Here is a 21,998-nt window from a genome sequence, read left to right on the forward strand (position 1 = left end):
GAGACCCCAATGCCTTTTTTTTTTTAAACATACCCCAAGATTTTCAACCCCCTTGTGAAAAAGCTCAGGGGGCACCACTGGGTGTAAATAATCCAAAATATGATATGTGCAAAAACGAAAATAGGACATTCAAATGATTGGCAATATTTATTGTCTTATAACAGAAATACACACATTAACATAATACTGCTTATATTAATTAAAATACTGTTGCAAAGCTTAAAATAATGCTTAACCTGGTACTATGCTGCATACAATGTATACAAATCAATACAATTAGAGGTATTACAACTGATGACTGACTGTCATTTGTTAAGGCAAAGGTGGGAAAAGTCTTAATTAAGATGTGACTGGCATGGAAATGAAATTCAGATGTCTAAGACTGTAGACAAATGGGAAAACATGAATTTAATGAGAAGTATTTATTTATTTATTTGGATTTTGCTTTGATACAAAGCCAAAGTAAAATTATTTATGCAAAATTATTATTTAAACAAATTAAATTCAGTCTTTTCTGTTTTTCCAGTGGAGGAGATTGACTGAAATAAATGTGCACAGAACATCAGTAAGACACATTTTCATGTGTAAGTAAGTAGGATTCATTTCAGTTGCTGAAATCTCATTTGAAATGTCAATAAGACACAAATAATGACATTGCATTAAGCATGATTAAGTCAGTACATTTGAACTACTGTTATTATTAGGCATACACAGTATGATGCTGGGCTTGTTTTTCTCAATGCTCTTCCCACCATCATTTGCAGCAGGCAGCAGACTGTGTGCTGCAGCATCCCCCTGTGGCTGAACCTGGACTTTGTTTCTCCAGCTGAGCCACCAGCTCGAAAGGATCCACAACACCTGTCTGTATCAACAGTTCAACATGGTAGAAAGCATTAGGAGTTTACAACCTACTTCTGGTATTACATAATAATGTTTTTTCAACAAACAAAACTGTAAGGAATGTAGCAAAGTCTGAAAGGTGAATTCTCACTTTCTCTCATTTTCTAGCAGTAAACACTAATAACAAAAAGCTGTTGTACGCTGAGCTTTGAAATGCATGTTCACCCCTGGTGTATGGCTCAGTGTCTCTTTTACCAGACACTAGTTGTTCATTAAATCAGCATTTCACAGTAGCTGTGCTATCAAGAACAACACCAAAGGCTTTTTATTACTATTATCACCAGCTAGCAGTGTTGATTAGAGTAGAGTATCTGGAACCTGATTTCACTTCAGAGGAGCAGTCCGAAGGTTAAACCAAGGGACACATTTTGAAAAATCACTGAGATTTTAAATTTACTTCTTTGCTGCTCAAAAACAGAATGGAAATCCCTCAATAACAGAATACACTGTGTAAAATGAGCGATGAAAGGATTAGGGTAGTTATTGAAAAATAGTGGTGTTTGTAGATATGTGTGTATGAACACAGAATGACCATGAGAGCTGATAAGATGGTATTCCATTAGCTGAGAAGAGAACATTCCTTCCTGTTCAAGGTTCCCCAGCATGACTCCACAGTCTGGTTATGACTCCAAGACAGCTGCTTGACCTTGTGCGTGTGGATGTGTGCGTATGTATGTTTGAGTGGGTATGCAAGTGTGTGTGTAAGAACTTGCAGCATGCGTCCTGGTGCACACATGCATGTGCGACTGTGCGCACAGTTAGACAGCGGGGCTCTCTGGGTGTGTCACACGTTTGAAACTGATACCGCATACATACTAACCTCTTGTGCTCAACGACAAATCAGACAAAGACATTGACACATCCAGGAATTTAGTTGACACTGACCTTAGGTTTGACTCCACAGGGCTCACAGGGGGCTCCCGGTGGCTGGAAAGTGAAGTCCTCCGTAAATCTGGAATGGGTCAGGACGGTGGCCACCTCCCCATCAACTTCCACCACTTCACCGGCCTGTGAAATACACCCACATTTGACATCATTTGCATACACAGTGCATGAGAAGGGGACAACAAGCTTGTTCTTGTACTGCGGGCTCTACAGACCTTGAACGAGTACTGACAATCAAACTGGAAGCTGTCCTCCGCTCCTGTAATGTCCCCATTATATATGACCTGACAGGCCTTGGTGTTGCCTTTAGGGACCTTGAAGAGGCGGTATGTGGCAGAGACAAACTTGAAGTCACCTGTAGTGCCAGACCAGGTATGACAGAATCAATAAGTGCATCAGAGTCAACCTGAAATACAATAATCCATAATGTCTTGTGTGATGTATTCATTTAACATTGACCCTGAAGTTGCACCAATACAATTAGCCATTAATGATAACAGTTTAGTAGAACCCAGTTTAATGTATGTTAAACATTAAATAAACCTGTTCAACAGAAATTAAATCCAATCCTAGCTTTGTATGCATCTAAATTATGAAAACCTAAATCTGTCCATCTAAACCAAGATAGAAAATACCAAAAGACTAACACAGTCTTATTATTTACATCTCTCACACTGAGAGAATCTCAATTGGAGGTTCATTTTAAAATAATTAATATTAAAATGGCATGAATTTTGCATCTGGTGCTGACGTACAAAGCTATCCCAGAATGCAGGTAACAATGGAAAGGTTGGTCACAGCTTATGTGATTTTTAAAAACGTGGGCTTCAGGTAAACCAAATGAATAATAAACTCAGTTTGACTATTCATTGACACATATTTAGTAATTTCAAGTTAAATACAAAACAGTTTGCTTTTGGATATTAACTGCCAGAGTTGTCCCCTGTCTTTATTACTACATAATGGATCTTTTATACCGTGAGCATAAAAACTCTTGAGAAAACCTGTGGGCCTTTGGTGACCAGACAACATTGTCATGAATATTAATTTTAATATTAATGGTTCTATAGGACCAAAGTAAAGAGCAGTGCAGTACTGTCACCTGTACAAACCTTAAAGGCCCTACACAACCATGGTCCATCCACACAGGTGTTTTCACTTATTAATGAGACCTCTGTGTGTGTGTGTGTGTGTGTGTGTGTGTGTGTGTGTGTGTGTGTGTGTGTGAACTGTGCTTGACTGACTTTCCTGTTAGCTTTACTGCACCCGTCAGGAAAGTACAACAATCATTCTCTTTGGTTTAAAATGAATGCTCATTACTACAACCCACCCTGAATTATGGTTTAGAAGCAAGCCAACAAGGCAATGCACAATAAAAAATAAAAAATAAATTAGTAACAAAAATGGTATCAAACCCAGAACATCCTGCAGTTCTTTGTTGTTGACAGTGATGACACTGGCTGTAACTAGCCGTGGTGGGCTGAAGCCCACTTCTTCAGCCAATTGCAACAGATCCTTCCACCAGAGCGCTCCACCAAGACACTCACCTGCCAAGATAAACTACATTATCATATTCTGCCACGTGTCTGAGAGCTTTTATGGCAGTAGGATATGAGTTTGACGCACCCCACAGGACTGTGTGATTTTTAATTTCCTCTGTTAGTCTTCCACTGCTGTAGACATCACTGAAGTACAGTTCACCACCATCCTAAAGATCAACAGTGAATATCAATGAAAACTACTGAGACTAATAATGTTTTTTCCTTTTGTCCAACCATTCTTGTCATGTTTTGTGAGATTTAATTAGAAGGGGAGCCAAAAGCTCAAGTTAAAAGTAGTTTACCTTGAGGACACTGTAAGCTTCGGCCAGTACTCGCTTCTTGTCTGGAGATAGATTTACCACACAGTTGGAACTATGGCAGAAAATCAACATTTCAACACAATTGTTATAGAATTACACAGCATTCAAAGAGAGAGAGAAAGATAGACAAGGAAGGCTTCTTACATAATGATGTCAAATGAGTTCTTTTCCAAACCCGCATCTGTTAGGGCCTCAATGTAGCCCTGGACAAAACTGACATTGGTCTTCTTGTAGCCAAACTCTTTCATGTGATAGTCCACATATGTCTTGGCCACTTCAAGCTTGAAGAGAACACAGACGTGTATGAAGTCTCTCCAGTGGGTGCACATTGCATTTGAGTCTTAAGCAGTACATAAATATGCATAAGCTGTTGTTTACAACACAGGGACAGCCTTCACAAATGTTTACTCTTCTGCATAGTTCATTGACAGTTCACTGTGCACTGTAGCCACACATGATGCTGATGTACACTACCTGGTCCTCAGTCATATCAATGCCAGTGACATGGCCCTTCTCGCCCACTAGCTGACTCAGCATGTAGCAGTCTCTCCCACTTCCACTGCCCAAGTCCAGTATCCTGCAGCCTTCCAAGCACTCTGGCACCACCAGACCACAGCCATAGTACCTGAGGGAGGAGGACACCCATCTATCAGTGGATCAGTGTGAATACATCTGGAGCAACAACACAGAGTCTAACAACAGCCTAGTGACCTGTCGGTGACTTCAGGGTGCACTTTCTCCAGAGCCTGGCGGATGAAGGCAGGGATGGGCTGTCTTGGAGCCACACAGGCGTTGGTCCTCAGGTCTGAGGAGTTCTTCAGCACCTTGCCATAATAGTCCTGTTTGAGCACATAGTTCATTATCATACAGCAGGTTGTTATCAGATAGCAGGTAGGTAAACAGTGACTGTCGACCTACTAATACGATAAAGACTTTGTTCGGTGGAGCACATTTAGCTAATTAACGCTATTGAGCTAGGCTAGCGACCATTTTCACATATACAGTACCTTGGTGATGCATATATTACCTTTACATCCAGGTGAATGGCGCTATCAACGAAGCCTTTTGCAGACGCACTTGAATAATAAATAAGTTCAGACGTCAACTTCAGTTTACATGTTAGCGTTAGCTAACTGCTAACTACAGCAAAGACAAACTCATATTCCACAAGTTTACATTGTTATTTAGTACGTAATATTACGTATTAGGTCATATTACTATGTAATATTACGAAAGTGCGTATTACTACGTTAGGTAAAGTTAAACCGTCTCACTGTATGTGTGAAGGTTCAAATCTGACACCACTCACTTCATTTATAATGTTAACGTTACATGAAAAACAGACGAGATACGAGGCATGTTTCTAGGTTGTTCTTACCTCTTGTCTTCAGCCATTGTGCCGACTTCTAGCCCACAGTGTCCACAATGCGTCGAGGAAAGTTTTCGGTCAGTAGTGGTTTGACCAAAATGAACATTAGGGTGTACATTGAACTTCCGCCTCAACAGCGCACCCTGTCCCTCACTGCCCGAAACTACAGCTCCACCCTGACAATCCATCAAATCCAAACAATATCTTATATATACATGTCTCAATAAAAAAATACATATATTTTACTCCCTTTTAGTCTAAATCTTGAGAATGGCAAGTATAGTTTTCCACGCAAAAGAGAAACTTCACTCAGTCTTGACAACAAAAGAGTCAGCTTGAATTTAAAAGGGCATGTTTATTGAAGATACATCCATCTTGGTTGTAATAAATGGCTTATGATCAGAACATTCAAAGAATATGTGCAAATCCACCTTACACACCACTGGTGAAGAAAGAAAAAGTGTCTTTGGCAAGAGGCCCCTGATCTTGTTAACAAGTAATTTACTGTATTGTTAGTCAAACGTACCCTTCACATACCTTCAGGATAAGTCTCAAAAGAAAAAATAATACCCATAATGAGAAAAAAAATCTGTCCATAACAATAAAGCTAATGATTTTATAAAAATTATGAAAGCAACTATTTGGTTCACAAACCTGTTACAGAATATTATACATCGCAAAAATATAAAGTGGTTCTGAAATTGTATACAGTTCCAATAGTTTGTTGTTTTTTAAGGATTCAGCTGATATGAAAAATAGCTCATCTTGGTACTACATGTACCAAAATGACATAATAATATTACGGTACTTTCTAGCTCACAAAAAACATTAACATATAAAGCACTTTAGAGGCATTGATGAGTAAAATTCTGTCATCTTACCGTTAATACAGGAAATCCCCATTACAATTGTGCTACACATTTTGGGAGACATCTTCTGTTGGATTTTAGAGGGCGTATATTAATCTGTGAGACCAAAGGCTGAGACATTTGTGCTTTTCAGACGTTGCAATGTGCGCATTTTACAGGGTGCTCCAAGTTCAGTCTGAAAAAAATATGACACAATGGCATGTAGTGTAACCAGTTCCAGTTCATTTGAGAGTGGGCAAACTACAATTTTACTATACTCTATTTGTAAAGGTTTCCCACAGCATGTTCATTATTTTCTACTTAAAACTACAGGCTGCAACTGTTAATGACAAATTGTCTGTTAAATACTACTGTTACAAATCATTTGTGTGTAAACTCTGGCTGTTTGCTCCACAAGCATGGCTGTTTTGGGGTTAATTACCTTCATATTAAGTTGAGAAAGGGATGAATACTCAATAGACATAGACTAAAAAATACTTTACGGTTGCTGTTTTGTTTCTAAAAGGAGTATTTCCTCTCTCAGATTGAATAGCACAAAAGCAGCAGATTGGCAGGGTCACCCACTGGGAGTCATTAGTTTACAAGCCATCTTATGGTGAAAATCACACTGGTCTAGTTGAATAAAATCAGCCTTAATTGGCCCTTTAAGGAAGCTATTATAAACGTTTAATTAATGAATACCACAAAAAATCATGGTAAGATTGTGCTGATATGAAAAGCCATTACAAAGAGTGTAACTGTTTCTGTTTTTGTACTGTACAGCTGGTGAAGGTGGTGATTTATTGAAGTGACTGACACAGAAGTTTGAGGTCTGACGTTGCCCATCTCCGCTGTTTTTGGTACCTGCTTTCTCATGGTCTCATGGTCAGCTTCACTGAAGCTTATTATTGTTCATCAAAATTCTGCTTTTTGGGGGGGTAGGCACATACTACAAACATTCATTAAAATAATAATAGAAAATGATTGTTTACGAAGTGAATCTGTTGCATTCAGAGGTCCATTTCTTACAGATGTTGCAACAAAACCCTAAGACACTAATTGTGTACTGCAATTTAAGACTGAATTAATGAAAGTAAGCATTTTGTTTTTTGATTTTTTTTAAGCTAAAAGCTTCATTTATAAAGATAAATACATTTTGTGCAAAATAGGAACTGCTCACATGAAGATTTGTTAATGCACTTATACTTCTCTACCACTAGCAGGGCAGATAGAAAACAACAAAAACGGACAAAAGGCAGAGCGGTTTTTAATTGCTGAATAAGCACTTTAGAAGCGCAAGTCTAACGGGACATCCCACACAGTCTTGTTCTAGTGTCCCTGTACAGTATCACTTTGCATAAGCACACACTGTGGCAACTACACATTGCACTCATTCAAAATGATCCTGATGTGTGGTTTTTTTTTTTTCACTACGTGGTTTCCTGCCTGCAGAGAACGGCTTTGCAGAACTGTTGCAAGCACCTGGTGAGGAGAGCTGTGTTCATCATGGGCACTGACTGCCCTGTCCTGACATCACAGCTTCAGCTATCAAGTCTTTAACTGTGTATCAGTAGCTTCCCACTGCAAGAGAAGACCGACTGAAGGGCTGTGTGTGTGTAGTGTGTGTGTGTGTGAGTGCGCACAGTGTGAGAATTCTCAATTGCCACAGGTTGTTAAAAGGGCATGTACTGCCCAAATATGACCCAAAATACACAGGTTAAGGCCACTATTCCAGTGTGGGGAGGAGCAAGCTCAATCTTTGGATCTCAATCAGTTTTAGTTGAGATACCACTTCCTGCTCCTACACCTGTTTATCTAAGATGCACACATTCATAAAAATACTCACTTAGAAAGTATTTAGACATAAAACACTTGCTCAGATACAACAGCATATGCCTCCATGCTCTGTGTCAAGTGCTCTCTCCTTCCATCTATGACACAAAGGTGTGTTAACTTTCAGCCTTGTGGTTCAGTGCTGGTGCTGTGGTGCGGCCCCTCCTGCTCATTAATGGTGTGGAGGAGGAGGCACACCGGAGGGTGGAGCAAGGCGCTGCCTATCTGGTGAGCCGGCTGAGGAAGCCCTGACGGCCCACGTGCGACCCGCCTCTCCAGCCCACCCAGTGCCTGCTCCTCCTCCACACTGAAGGAGGCTCGATGACCGCAGCTGTCACAGAAGTCGCCCGCCTCCTCTTCCTCCTCCTCCTCCTCCTCCTCCCCCCCGTCATCTCCCTCGGGCCCCAGCAGGCTCTCCAGCTCCCTCAACTCCATGCCTTCCTGGCCTGTCCCTCCAGCTCCACTAAAACCACTGCTCCCACGTGTGCCGCACACACACACCTCAATCCCAGAGTCCCCTGTGAACCGTCTCCTCCTTCCATTGGGGAGTCGATCTTTGTCCTCAGCGCAGCCCTCCGACAGGTCCTTCAGTCCTGACAGGTCCTTACAGGAGTCATCCGCGCTTCCACTTCTTTTCTCCTGGCTGGTAAGTCCCTCCCTGTTGAGCCCATCTGACAGCAGTATCACACCAGAATCCTGTGATGTCTGCATGGGCTTGTTGTCAGGCTTTGGCCTAAAGTCTAATGTGGGGGGTTGTGGTTCCTCTATGCTGGGTCTGCAACACAGACTGTCAGAGACCGGGGGCATTGGAGTGGGCTGGATGGTTGGACAGTGTCCCTCCTGCTGCTCAGGAGCCAGTGGACTAGAAGCCACTGAGGATGGGCCTGTGTGTAAGGCACTGTAGGGAGGGGGAGGAGTTGGCGGCCTGTTGACCACCTCTTCATAGTCAGGCAGGAGGTAGTTTGGCAGAAACCCTGAATAGAAAAAATAATAATAATAATATAATAATAATAATAATAATTAAAGAATCAAGCGCAAATTTGCGTATGCACTGAAGAAAACGTAAACAACAAATTACAAAGGTAAGCAACACTTGCTATATATGGGTTAGTTTTTCCTTTCAATGACCCCTAAAAATTTCACCTCACTGAACTTCCCATACCACTATTCAAGCATTCCCAAAGCAATGGGGGGAAAAAATGTGACAAAACAAGCTAAATTCTGGGTCAATTCTGTGCTGAGGGCCGTTGCAGCACTGTGCGAGATAGTGTTGCAACACTGGCGAGGTACCAAGAGAGCAATGCTGGCCGTTTCCTGAAAACTGGGGCATGCAAACAGGGAAGGTTCTGACGCAGTGTGAAACCAGGGATACATCACAGTGCAAACACTACATTTGAGCCAGGCACCACTGCTTTGCTTGTCACTAGTTTGAAATTCCTCGGTTTGATGTAACTGGACTATAACAACTACAACTGCAACAGACCTGACAGAGGTATAAGTCATATACTGTGGTCGGCCTAGTAACGGGGTCAAGAAACATGTTGTGTCTTAATGAAAAACACTGACAGCTCTTCCAGGCTAAGATGTTTTGGGGAAGACAGGTGAAGGACCTCTTTCTGGGGTTTCACTCTGTATTTACTAATACAAGACACTTAATATGCATCATTTATATACCCTATTAAAAAACACTTTTCTATTAATCGACACGGATTAAAGGAGACTACATTTACTCACTGCAGCTGATTTGACCCTGATAAGAAACATGGAAAAAAAAAATGTATTACACATTCATTTTCAGTATATAAAATGAACTTGTTTGTGTAATTACAAAGCTAACACTGTTTAGTGTAAATGGAGTAGTCACTGAGTAGTATTGATTGGTACCGGCTCATCTATTTTACAAAACAACAGCGCCACGAGCTGTAAAAGCTAAATTGATATTATCACCTAATAAAGCTGTTGTAGCAAACAGTTGTCTCTCTACGCATTCAGCAGACATTAGCATTCATCTGGAGTCGTGTTTCCGCTTCTTCCTACTTTTAGCTCTGTTTTGGTCTCCACACACTCCTGAGGAAAATAAGTGGCTCTTTAGCAGCTAAATGCTCCACTATGTTCACTATCTAGTTGTTGACTGTGTCTTTCTGCTGTTTGGCGATGGGCAGGTAGTGTACAGTGGGTTTATCAGATCTTTCTTTCTTGTTGCAGCTGGAAACAAAAGAAAACAAGAGTGGTGAAACTGAACTTAACAGTAAAGCTGTGGGCTGGAAAACCAAAACAGTGAGCTGAAAGACGTCAGAGCAGAACTGAAGAGTCAGTGATAATTCTCTGTGGGTGTGTCATTACAAACAAGTATCATAGTATATATAGTCATTGGGTCCATTGTTAGCATGAAAATGTTGAGCTTTAAGTACTCTTACCCATTTGTTGTCATCAATCATCAATAGAATTCACATCGATATGTGGAATACAGACATACACATCAAGTTTTATCACTGTGTTGTGTATGTTCGACAGGGAGCTCTTACTGAAGTAGAAGGGCACAGAGGGGTAGTTGTGTGCTTCGCGGTAAGCGATGAGGTTGATCTCGTGCTGCCGTTGTTGCTGCTGCAGTCGGTGTTTGGTGCGACGGTGATGACACACACAGCAGCAGCTCAAAATGAAGATGATTGCCCAAACCAACCAAAACCCTAAAGTGAGAGGAAGATCAGCACCGTCATGTTATGTTTACAGCAGAACTGTAAATGTGATTGTTTGCTCAATATCCTAAAATAAACTCACAAGGTGATAAATAGATGATAAATGGGAAAGGCTGTGCTCTACAATATCCACAATGTTTAACTGTTCAGGCCTGTGGTGATGCAACAGTGCTTGCTGCTAACACAAACATAACACTGCAGATCAAACACTGCCAACATCTGGTTCTAACACAATGAAACATTCACACGCTTATATACTGTATATACTGTAAGTGTTGCATTAGGAATTTTATGGCACAAGCAATTCCTATGCCTGTGCCTTTGTTCAATCATTGAGAGGTCAAGTCCGTTCTTATCTCTACAACAAAGCAAGGACGGGCTTAAAGTTTTTCCCAATTCTTTTTCTATGGAGCAACCCCATATTTGACACCACAGCTGTATCACATGCTGAACTCTGACTCCTCCAGTTTCTCACTTTGGGAGATCTAACCTTGCAGGATAATAAATGGCCAAAAATGATTTATTTGTAGATGCAGTTATTCGCCATGACAAAAACAGCCCAACACAATGAGAATGTTTAAGAACAATCTGTGCTTTTTCAATATTCCATGAAGTCCTAATTCTCTACAAAAGGAATTATCTGTGTAACTGCACTATCTACAATCCAGTCTAAACAGCAGCAGGGAACAAAAACTGAGAGAGGCTTCAAAACAGCCCCAGTTTGTGTTTACTGTGTTTTTGAAAGAAGTGGGACGCCACTACGTTGACATATAAAAATGTGGGAACTTCACTTCAAGGACTGCAGGGCAAGGCAGCCTGTGTCTCCAGAAAATAAGAATGTAAACAGTAAAATATGGCAGCCAGTATAGTGCACCCCTGCTGGTGCTGTGCAGTCATCCAGCTGTAGCAATTAATCATGTCTTTCATGCCTCATTACCAACCTTTTTTCACCTTAAGATGCCTACATACATGAATGACTGAACATGGATTGTCGTAAAATAGGCCTTCTTCTGTTCAACCCACTTAATAATTTTAGTCGGTTATTGAATCATTCAGTGACCACATGGCTGCCCTTCTCCCACTGACCTTCTCCCACGGTACAAATTCTGAAAAAGCTGGGCTATATTTAAACCAGAAGTTTTAAAGAAGGCAGCAGTGCCGTGCTCTCATCAGGTCATTAATAAATAGTTAATGCTGTAATATTTATATATTTATCTGTTGGTCAGGGTTAGCACAAGAGCCAGACCAATAAATCAGCTTATTGCAGATATGCTGTATCTGTGATATGTTGGTCGATAAGTAACAAGAGTGCCAAATGCAAAACTACTACAGTGTTACCATTACAATCTCCTAATATCAATATCAGCAATCCTGCCTCAGTCAGGCTATAGTTAGTACATACAGTAGTACTCGTAAATATATAATTCTTTAGGAAAATTCCTATTATATCAGAATAGATCTGCAATAAGCTAATATCGGTGGTAACTAATGACAAACACATTGTTTGAGCAACAGGAATTTATGATATGTCCTTTTTTCAGTTCCTGCATTAAACCATCACAAGTTATGCATTTTAGTCATTACTCTGCTAACAACATAGCCAGATATTTAGAGGCAATTTCTGCCTCTGGAATTATAATGTTCATTTCAGATTCTTACGGTGGTAAATATAGCGATATGAACATGACACAGAACTCACAGTTTGTGGACTATCTGTGTGTTGGAGGTGAAATGATGGCGGACAGTTAAGGATATGCTGGAGAAGCGTAGGGTGAATTTGATCATGCCAGCATTCATATGCTCTGAATGCCAGCTGACCAGTGAGGAGGTCACACATTGTTCGCTCCCACATTCAAGTCGAACGAATAAGATGGCTGAAAGTGCACAAGGCTTCTCAAGCAGTGCAAATTAGCTTGGTCCCAAAAATGAATGAAGTACTGAAGATTTGTGCTTATTCAGTGACTTTAAGAGGTGAGCGCATCTCAAGTGAAAAGACATTTAATATTGCACTTCAAAACACACGTTCTTACGGTACATCACATGTTGAAAATGGGAATGAGGTACAGCTCAGTCATAACATGCATATATTTACAGTTCATTAATCATGTCTCCCTCCACTCACAAATGTGTTTCACTTATTGTTACTTCACTGTGATGTTTGACCTTCACAGTGCAGACTGTGACATTAGCAGGCTGTTTTTACATGTATCTGCTGAATGTGAGAAAGTTTCTCTGTTCTAACATGTCTGGAGGGATCTTTAACATTTTCAAAAATTGGAATGAGACACAACTAATACATTACATTCAACAAATAAAGAGCTGTATGTAGTTTTACTGCAGGCATGTATTTTGTCAAGGTGAAAAAAAGCCTCTGACCATTGTAAACCACTGTTGGACTGTAAGTGGGACACTTAAAACCCTGCCAAATCAATGTGGTCGACATGCACTCTAGAATATAACCATCACCTCTTGCAAAAGGTTCATTTTTAACTAAAGCTTAAAAGGAAATAGGTCTGGAACAGAGCTTCATCCTCCTTGCAACATGTGTACATCTATATAGTCTTTGTCAAATAAAAAGCCCATTTCCAGGTGCTCAGCTGATGTCCAGATGAGCAGCTTGCAGCTCCGCAGCCCCAGACCCATCACTGTCAGATGGATCTGAAAAAGGAGGTGTAAGATGACATGGTTTACATTTGGTTTAAAATGAGGTTCACAAAAGTCTGTCACATTTGTTCAAACACTGCCAGTTTATGGGTCAATGTGTTTTTTACCCACCTGGAGGTAGTACCCACTCTGCTCGTTGGAAAATGTGACATACTGCCCATCACTCAAGCATCTGATATCACCATCTGGCTGCCCAAGAAACTCTTCAAGTTGCATGGCACTCTTGAAGGGACACTTGATCCCTTAAATCCCTTAAAGTGCAAGTGTTCATTCAGAATTTTTTGTGGGTTAGCAGTCCTCCGTTTGGGGATCCTCTTTGCTGTGCTGGCACTCAGCTTCCGTGCATCATGCCAAAGTTGTGACACACTTGACTTGATGCACCTTTTCTCGTCAGTCAAACTGGACAGGACTTAGTTTAATACAGGTCTCATAAAAGGTTGTTGTTACAGGTTCAGCGCTGTAATGTGTTCTGTATGGAGTACTGTACCATCTGTTGCCAGATGAAATAGTGGGGCCACGACAAAGGAACGGATGTAGGTTTCAGATTCGACGCAATCCTTGAAACGTTTTGGGGAGCTTACGCGATCTGACGTTGCCGTTGATGATCCCGGATAAATGGGATCTGGTTTATGATGTATGAAATGTTGTGCTTCATGTTTTCAGCTTCCTTGTGCCTGCATTCTTCTGCACATCAGCACATGACATCTCTATCTGACTCAGTCATAAAACTACACTCAGCAGTTCTCTGTACTATGCAGTAATGAAGACTGCAAGCACTGGAAACAAACTGGAAACAAACAGATAATCAGAAGGGACACGGTTTTTCTTGTAGCTGTGTTGCTGTTACGAATGTAAATATGTGCCTGGTCCTGAAATACATGAGCAGTCTGCTGTCTGTAGTTCACCTGATAGTGAAACCAAAATCCATGCACAGTGATAAGGGACTATGTCTGCTGTGTCCCACTTCCTTCAAGAAAATGTGCCTGACTTTATGATTAAGTACTGATAAGCTCCAGGTATTTTTCCCGATTGTTCATCATTTCGCTGTCTGCGGCAATAGAATGAGTTAAATATGCTACTGTACTGTATCCGAGGCCACTTCTTCAAGTCATCCTCCCATCCCTCAATGGTAGATAGCAGAGGTATGATGACAACATCCCGTTTAAGATGTGACAAATGGTGGCCTCAAGTCATATATTTTCAAAAACGTCTGGGAAAATGGAGCAAAACTGTAGCATAATTAGCATAAGCTGCTAAATCTAGCAATTAAATGCCCACAAGTCACACCCATAAGTCACACAAGGAATTATAGGGGCTAAGAATATTGTGGATACGGAGAGGGAGAGAGGGTGAGAAGGGGTGAAGAAAAATGAAAAATGAAAAGAAAGCAGGATACTTACACCAGAGCTCATAGTAGTAGCTGCAGCACTGAGACTCGCCGCAGCAGTGTCCGGACTCACAGATGTAGCTCTGGTTGTTAACACCTTCACAGTGCAGTAGGCTCTGCAAGAGAGAGGCAGGGTCACTTTAAAAGGAATGTATTATCAACATCTCAACTTTCAAAAAACCTAAAACACCATCCCCAGGCGTCCGGTTACAGGGTGCAGTGCCAATAAAAGAAATAACGCAGCCCCCCGCCGCCATGCTTCATGTTTTATTTTTTGACTCACACAGGATGAAATTACATTTGTTCTGTGTTTTCCACTGATGAGCAGAAACAGTATTTTTTTTGCCAAAGTACAGCTACATAACAAGTTAAAGTGAAATCAGAACTGTGTAATAAAAGAGTTTAGGTTAAATACAGCACATTACCATCTTACTTTCAGCCACAGTCCAGTGTTTACTGAGCTGGGTAATAATAATAATAATAATAATAATAATAATAATAATAATAATGATAATAATACATTTTATTTATAAGCGCTTTTCTAGATACTCAAAGACACTTTACATAAAAAACATAAAAGCAGCAAAACAACATCAAATAGTAAAACACTAAAAACACATCAGACTAAGTAATTTTAAAAAGGTGAGTTTTTGTCATTGATTTGAATGTTGGAAGGTCGGTGCAGTCACGGATGTGTTTGGGGAGAGAGTTCCAGAGGGAGGGGGCAGCTAGGCTCTGTCGCCCCAGGTTCCGTAATGATAAGAAATGAAATGGTTGATGAAGGACATAAGAGCTTTGTGCTTTTGGAGTGCTGCTGATCCTGTTCGAGCTGCTGTCACTGTAGCAGAGCGCCATAAGCACTGTGAGGGAGTTCACCTGTCCTGCCCATCAGAATTATGCACATTTGCAATTTGTCGTGTACTTTTAGCTGTCTTTTTTTAACTAAAATGTTTCATTTGACTTAAAGCGGTTTCACTTATTTACCTGGTGGAATCTACTCGTCTTAGACCTCTTTTTAAAGCTAAATGTTTCACTCTAGCTTCATTTATTTCATTCAAAGCAAGATAAAAACATGCAACTATTAAAAACCCCCGTAGCTCCTTACAACCCACACACAACCCAAGACCCACGAGTGGTTCAAGCTCATTTTCATTTCACATTCATTAACTGCTGCTACCTCTTGTTAAGACGATTCCTTCAACTGATGGTAGTGTCAGGAGCCATTTCTGAAGTGTCCCCTCTTTTGCTTACATTTTGTCATAGTGTAAACAGCACAGGTGTTACTAATAACATTAATGATGGCTCTGTTCTAGCCAAGTGTCCCAGTAAGCCATAACAGGGCAACAGTGAGCCAGCAAGCAAAATACTGTGCCCCTGAAACTGAAGCAGCTAAATGGAATTCAGCCATTAATTTGCTAAATGTCACATGTCAAAATGTCTTCTATGAAAAGGGCGTATTTCTGATTTAAATGGTTCTGGAGCTAGTTCATCATGTACTTTTTATGAAGTTCACTGAAAGGTACACTGTGTCCCAGTTATGTAAATGTATGTTTTCCTAACAGGTTTGAATTAGCATGGTGTGTAGTGTGTTTACACTGGAAAAACTAAAACAAGTATAATAAGTTAGGATGCATACATTTGAGTACATGTACACACACACTATTCCACAATGCATTGCACATAGAAAATGCAGGTGATACTGAAAGGTGCAAAAAAAATGTAAACAGGAGATTTAAGTGAAGACAAACTTTGTCTTTGTGAAGTTTAATTTTTTTATGTCATGTTTGGTGTCTGATAGTAGTTAGCACATCATATAGAATAGAATATAAAATTTTTTTTTTACATGCATAGCTCTTATCTTTGATTTAGAATAGTAATGATTACACTGCAGATATCTGGTAGCTAACATTTATACTTAGCTATGAATCTGGGGTAAACAAGTCCTAACCATTTGTGCTGGTAAGCTGCTAGAATTTCATCAGTGTTTAAGGCCAATATCAAGTGCACATTTTTGAATCACAGCCAGCACAAAAGCACTCACTATGTTGCCCAAGATGTTATACACTATTTCAACTTAAAAGTGTAGCCAAGGCCTAATCAGAACTTGGAAAATGCCAAAAGGTGATCGACACAACAGTCCACTTTCGTCCAAAATCAATAAGGCAGTTGTCTCCACTCCAACAGCCCGTTACAAGTTTCAACTGTCAAGATAGCAAAATAACAGCTCTGTCTGATCAAAAGTTAACCTGACTAAGCATATCCATCCCTCACATGAAAAGTTAAGTTGTCAGAGGACACAGGCAACCATAATCAGATCAGATAGATCTGCACAGTGCTAAAAGACAAGGGAGCACCGTCATCAAAATCCTCTCGTGAGAAAGGTCTATGGATTTTTCCAGGAGTGATCCCTCAGATGTTTTCTTCTGGATTAGCTTAATTATTAGCTAGCCAAAGTTCTATGCGAGGATAGTTTTTCTCTCGATAGATTACCAGTGCAGGTCCCAGATTGCGAGGCATGATGATCCAGGGTCCAAAAATCCCAGACAAGTCCCTCCACCTCATCGGTCATTATCCCACAGAAGAAAGAAGCCAGCTCTCAAACATACTCTCACTCTCTCTCCCTTTCTGTGTCCCTAACCCCATAGTCTCTCTCTCTCTCTCTCTCTCTCTCTCTCTCTCTCTCTCTCTCTCTCTCTCTCTCTCTCTCTCTCTCTCTCTCTCTCTCTCTCTCTCTCTCTCTCTCTCTCTCTCTCTCTCTCTCTCTCTCTCACACACACACACACACACTCCAATTCAGGCCCAAACAGTGGACAAGGATTGCTCTACGGAAATTTCCAAGCAGCAGTGGAGAGCGAGCTCCTAGCTGGGCCGTTGCATGATAATTAAGGCGTACAGAGTGGTGAGAGGTGTGTGTGTGTGTGTGTGTGTGTGTGTGTCTGTGTGTGTGTGTATAAAGTGTGGGGCAGACAGAGAACGGCAAGAAAAAGCCCTGAGAAAGCCAGACACAGAGCAGTAACACAGGAATGATTCGTCACACATGACACACCAGATCAGCACGAACCAAACTGCTGACATTGAATGTGGCCACGGCTTCCAACCTGATAATTAATCTCTATAGCGGTTTACACTTATCAACATGACATTTATTTTAGCATAAGGGGAAGCATTCTCTGTGTAATAAACACATGATGTTCTGTTCCTCCACTTTGCCTCTGATAACTGTTTTCACCGACTCACTTACTACTCTCCATCGCCATATGCTCTCGGCTTGGCATGCTGAGCACTTTTTGCAATTCAACACCGATAACCATCTAGTTTGTTTGGGTCTTCAGCCTGTGCTGCATAAAGATAGCAGAGTAATGAAGGGAGCTCGGGATTTTGTAAACAAGCCTTCTAAAAAAGTTCTCTGTGCATGTGACTCCACAAAAGAAAACTTGTGTGGCGAGGGTGATATGAGGTGATATGATGTCAATCAAACAGCACCTGAAAAACATCTAGGTCAACCGATGCCTGACTAAGTTATTTTTTTTACTTATCCTGTGAGACAGTCAACGACTGAGCAAAGAATCTGGACAGGCTAGATTTGTCTCCAATCCAAAGAGGCGACACTGAAACAATCCACCTCTCTCATGCTATACTAGCTGATTAAAAAGGCGGATTTGGTTACCGTCCAAGAAATCATTTCTGCGTTAGAAAGTAATCAACCTTAATAATGAGGAGCTGTTGAAAAGAGCAGACAATGAGAACAGTTCAGAAATCCCCAGTGACTATCAAATACTGTTCCTGAAGAGAAGTGGCTTCAGTTCTTAGGTAATTCTTGACTGCACAGTCAGTGTTGATCCACTTAGCACAGGCCTGTAGGCCTTGGCAAGTTGGCTGATACACGTAAAAGACCTCGCTGACCCCTTATTTATTATTCTGTCCTGCAACAAAGAAAGGTGCTCTTTCATAGTCATCAAGGTTATGTAGAACAAAACACCACTGAAGCATTTCTAGCAGCCATTAATACCAGACATTCCCCCAAAGAACATGCTCCACGTTTCAGGTCATTTCAACAAACTGAAGTTTTGATTTTATCAGAAAGTGCGAGTATACAGTCTGTTTGCCAGCACTTTTAGAGACAATATTTAGATCAGTTCCAGCCATTACTATGAAATGAATACAATCAAGCTTTGACACAGAACTGTTGGTGCTAAGTGAGTTAAAGCAGAGCATTCATGATAGACTTCACAAGCTGAGCTATACCTGGCAGGATTATCATTACTTAAATAACACAACTTTATATGTTGGTTTTTTTCTCATTAATGTATTATGAACATTGAAAAGAATGTTTCCATGATTATGGGAGACTTTTTTTACTTTTTTCAGAACTCAAGATTTTTCACTGAGGAGCACTGTACAAAGCACAGATGTATAAACATGACATTTCAAAATGTCTGGGGACCACCACTGTGACAAAAACAAAACCTTATTAATGCTTTTAAGGTTTGTTTGTGTGTGTGTGTGTGTGTGTGTGTGTGTGTGTGTCATGTAGAGTGACAAGGGTCCCTGGCTTATAGGCTAGCTTTATTTTACCTCATGTGACCGTAGTATTTAACTCAGCTCAACAACCTCTTAGTCAAAGTATTAGGGAAAAAGACAAACCATTAAGCATGTGCCTTTATAGTCTTTTGTTTCTTATAGCTGCTATAGCCGGCTTTGTAATGAAACAAAGAAGCGGGGACATTTCTGAGACAACACTGCCTGAATACATCACAGTGACCAAACATTAGACTGCATAATGGAGTGGAAAATGTATGCTGTGAACTCTGCTGATGAGAAATGTTAATCATAATGCCTGACAGTAACATGTGATCAGTGGTTATGATAATTCTGTGACACAGATTAAATATAGCCGACTCTGTGTTGTGTGAAGCGTTAGAAGGGTGAATGCAAATAGCAGATATACCTCAGGATCATGTGTGCAACAATTGTCTCCCAATAGCCGAGGGCCGTCAGCTTTACATGCACCAACAAATTACATACTGATGTTCCCACGCATGATTTTACCACTTAAGTTCTTCATAAAATAATGTTCAACTGCCTGCAAGTATGTCTGGTTTCATAACTCTATGGTTTAGGCACACATGCATGCACAGAAAACAAACAGATACAGACACTGCACGTGATACAGCATGTGATAACAATAGTTACTTGACATTCCCCCCCCCCAGAGTATAAAACAAAAGGACAAACCCAACTTAGTCCATTAGTTTGTGACCCTCAGGTCTTGATATCTTAGCAGGACTCTTGCACAGCAGAAAAACTTAAACCGTCACCACTTATGTGAACCTTCAGAGATATTTTAGCACGCTAGCTACTGATAAAACATGAGGGTGATATCTTGTATGAAAGGACTGGTCCTGATATGGGTGATAACATAATTTTTCTCTCTACTTTCTCACGATAAATGGAATGATAAATAGCAACAATAATAGCAATACAACACAGTAGATTTCTAGCTCCATACCACATCAATCATGGATTTGCTTAGAGTCAAAGGAAACTGATGGGAATGCCAATGGTGCCATAATTCTAGATTATTATAAAATCTTATAAAATAATGTTTTATCACTTAATAATTTCTATATATTATAGCTCATAAAGAAGTTCTTCGGATGCATCCTTGAGTCTGTGATCAGCAGAAATGCAGATGCAAGAATGCAGAATGTCAAAAATGCTTGATACAATAAAATACTAAATCTGCTGTGTTTCCACATACAGTTCTACATCAGTCTTACTTAGTAGTTTGCCACATTAGGGTTTCACGCTCATGCCTTTGCTATACTATCAGTATGTTAAATAAGAACAAATATACCTCAATTTTAGTGCCTCTCAGTTCACTGTGCATGGCCTTAACGTTTTCACAGAACAGTCAAATCAGCAAGAATAATGGCTCACTAAATGTACCGTATACTACACGAAATCCCAATGCTGATAAAGAACAGTGCCGGATGCTCACTAATTACATCAACCCACCCACTCAAGTTATACATGCAAAAGTGTAATCATAACAAACACAACAATATTGAAACCACTGCACGTATCCAAAACATGTAGCATCAAAGAGGCAATGCTGCTCAAACTGAGTATTATAAAAACATCCCTCTTGACAGGTGCATGTTTGAGAAGGTGTACATCAAGAGTGGAATAACAAAGTCTTACATTTCTGCACTACAATAAGAAGATAACCCTAACACATAAAATCAGTAATACAGTAATAATCCTCTTTAAAATATATTACTTTGTATAAAAGATACAACTGCCAGAGGGCCTGATGAACTGGGTCTACTGGCATTAGATTATAACGTTGTCAGTGTCAACACACTGACAACAACATCTAGCTATTAGGGTCATTTAAGGGCTTTTTTATTACAAAACTGTATGTACCAATAAGTGCCTGTTGTTTTGTTCACCTCTGTGGCTGCATTCATACCTGAATAACTGCTCTTGTTGTTTATGCAACTCACTCCTGGCTAAAATGTCAAGCCTCTACCATAAACACAACCGAGCAAGGCCCTGACTAACGACTGTCCCTTCACTTCAACAATGGTAGGCGCGTTAGCCATCGCAGCTAGCAACTGAACTTAGCAAGCGTGCTAACATCTTTCAGGACAGCACAGTAAGTATTAAAGCTAACGTTAGACAACAGCCAACGACAACAGGGAAAGTACGCAGCAAAAATGATTGTGCTCGTTGTCTAATAAGCCAATGAATGTCTATGTGGACAGTTTGCTAAGTGTGAGAGGGAGCCTTGTTTTTGACTGCTCAACCTTACCCTTTCTGCTGCGGACTCGGTGGGGGTGACAGGGCCAACAGCGTGCAAAAACAACCCCATTTTTAGAGCCGAACATACGCCTCTCATTCCTCCAAAAAGTGGCTAGCGCTATGGCAAAAACACGCGCATGTACACGCTGTTGTTCACAAACTGAGTGCGAATATCCTCAACTATTTCTCGTCCCCCGTCGCGCCGAGAGGCCGCTGAATGCGCCGCCTCCTCTGCGTACTGGACATTTCAACAAGGCACGGAGCTGGCGCAACTGGCTGCTGTCGGTGCTACTGGTTCATACAGCTGTTACACAAGCCGCTCCTCCAGCACAGGCACTCTGCCTCGGTCTGCTGGGTGTGGCGTGGTGGTCACCTCGACCCGATCCATGTGCGCAACGTGATGGGCGTTCAGTTGAGTGGATGGCCTCTGGTTTTGCGGACTGACCTGCGATTGGACAGCCGAGGCCAGCTGGGGAGAGGGTGACCAATCACTGAGCGGTGCGTCTCCAGTGCATGGCCTTGTTGTCTTCCTAGGGTCCTCTTCTCTGGTTTATGGGCACACATGTTCTAAAGACTGTGGGCTTCCTCATGATCCAATTACAAAACCATTTTGACAGGAGCAGTGCTTATAAATAACATTTCTTACAGTTAACCAGAAAAGCTAATCAAAGTAAACAAGTTCAACAACAGTGTTGGGAGAGAGGTTCTACATTGTACCAGAGGCCAGTAAAATTCATACCCAGTATGT

General features: G+C 40.9%; 2 protein-coding genes across 4 annotated transcripts; both read right to left on the reverse strand.

Annotated features, from left to right (window-relative positions):
• Nucleotides 1-134: 134 nt before the first annotated feature.
• as3mt (arsenite methyltransferase) lies at nt 135-5,162 on the reverse strand. The gene is made up of 11 exons (XM_051384355.1): nt 5,025-5,162; nt 4,674-4,722; nt 4,358-4,485; nt 4,121-4,271; nt 3,791-3,927; nt 3,629-3,698; nt 3,412-3,493; nt 3,201-3,332; nt 2,001-2,140; nt 1,786-1,908; nt 135-862 (listed from the first exon to the last, which is right to left on the reverse strand). Exons 1-11 carry the CDS (start codon nt 5,039-5,041, stop codon nt 755-757), a joined length of 1,137 nt encoding a protein of 378 aa, XP_051240315.1. The 5' UTR covers nt 5,042-5,162; the 3' UTR covers nt 135-754.
• A 188-nt stretch (nt 5,163-5,350) lies between these two features.
• Nucleotides 5,351-21,717, reverse strand: wbp1lb (WW domain binding protein 1-like b). Of its 3 annotated transcripts, none has more exons than XM_051384359.1 (4): nt 21,261-21,707; nt 14,457-14,559; nt 10,222-10,383; nt 5,351-8,670 (listed from the first exon to the last, which is right to left on the reverse strand). In XM_051384359.1, exons 1-4 carry the CDS (start codon nt 21,345-21,347, stop codon nt 7,820-7,822), a joined length of 1,203 nt encoding a protein of 400 aa, XP_051240319.1. In that variant the 5' UTR covers nt 21,348-21,707; the 3' UTR covers nt 5,351-7,819. The 3 variants fall into 3 exon arrangements, with proteins under 3 accessions (XP_051240319.1, XP_051240320.1, XP_051240321.1); XM_051384360.1 differs by lacking the exon at nt 21,261-21,707 and adding an exon at nt 16,934-17,470; XM_051384361.1 differs by lacking the exon at nt 10,222-10,383 and having other exon boundaries at nt 21,261-21,717.
• Nucleotides 21,718-21,998: the final 281 nt, after the last annotated feature.

This window comes from Dicentrarchus labrax, unplaced genomic scaffold (genome assembly GCF_905237075.1).
Source record: "Dicentrarchus labrax unplaced genomic scaffold, dlabrax2021, whole genome shotgun sequence".
Taxonomy (NCBI): domain Eukaryota; kingdom Metazoa; phylum Chordata; class Actinopteri; family Moronidae; genus Dicentrarchus; species Dicentrarchus labrax.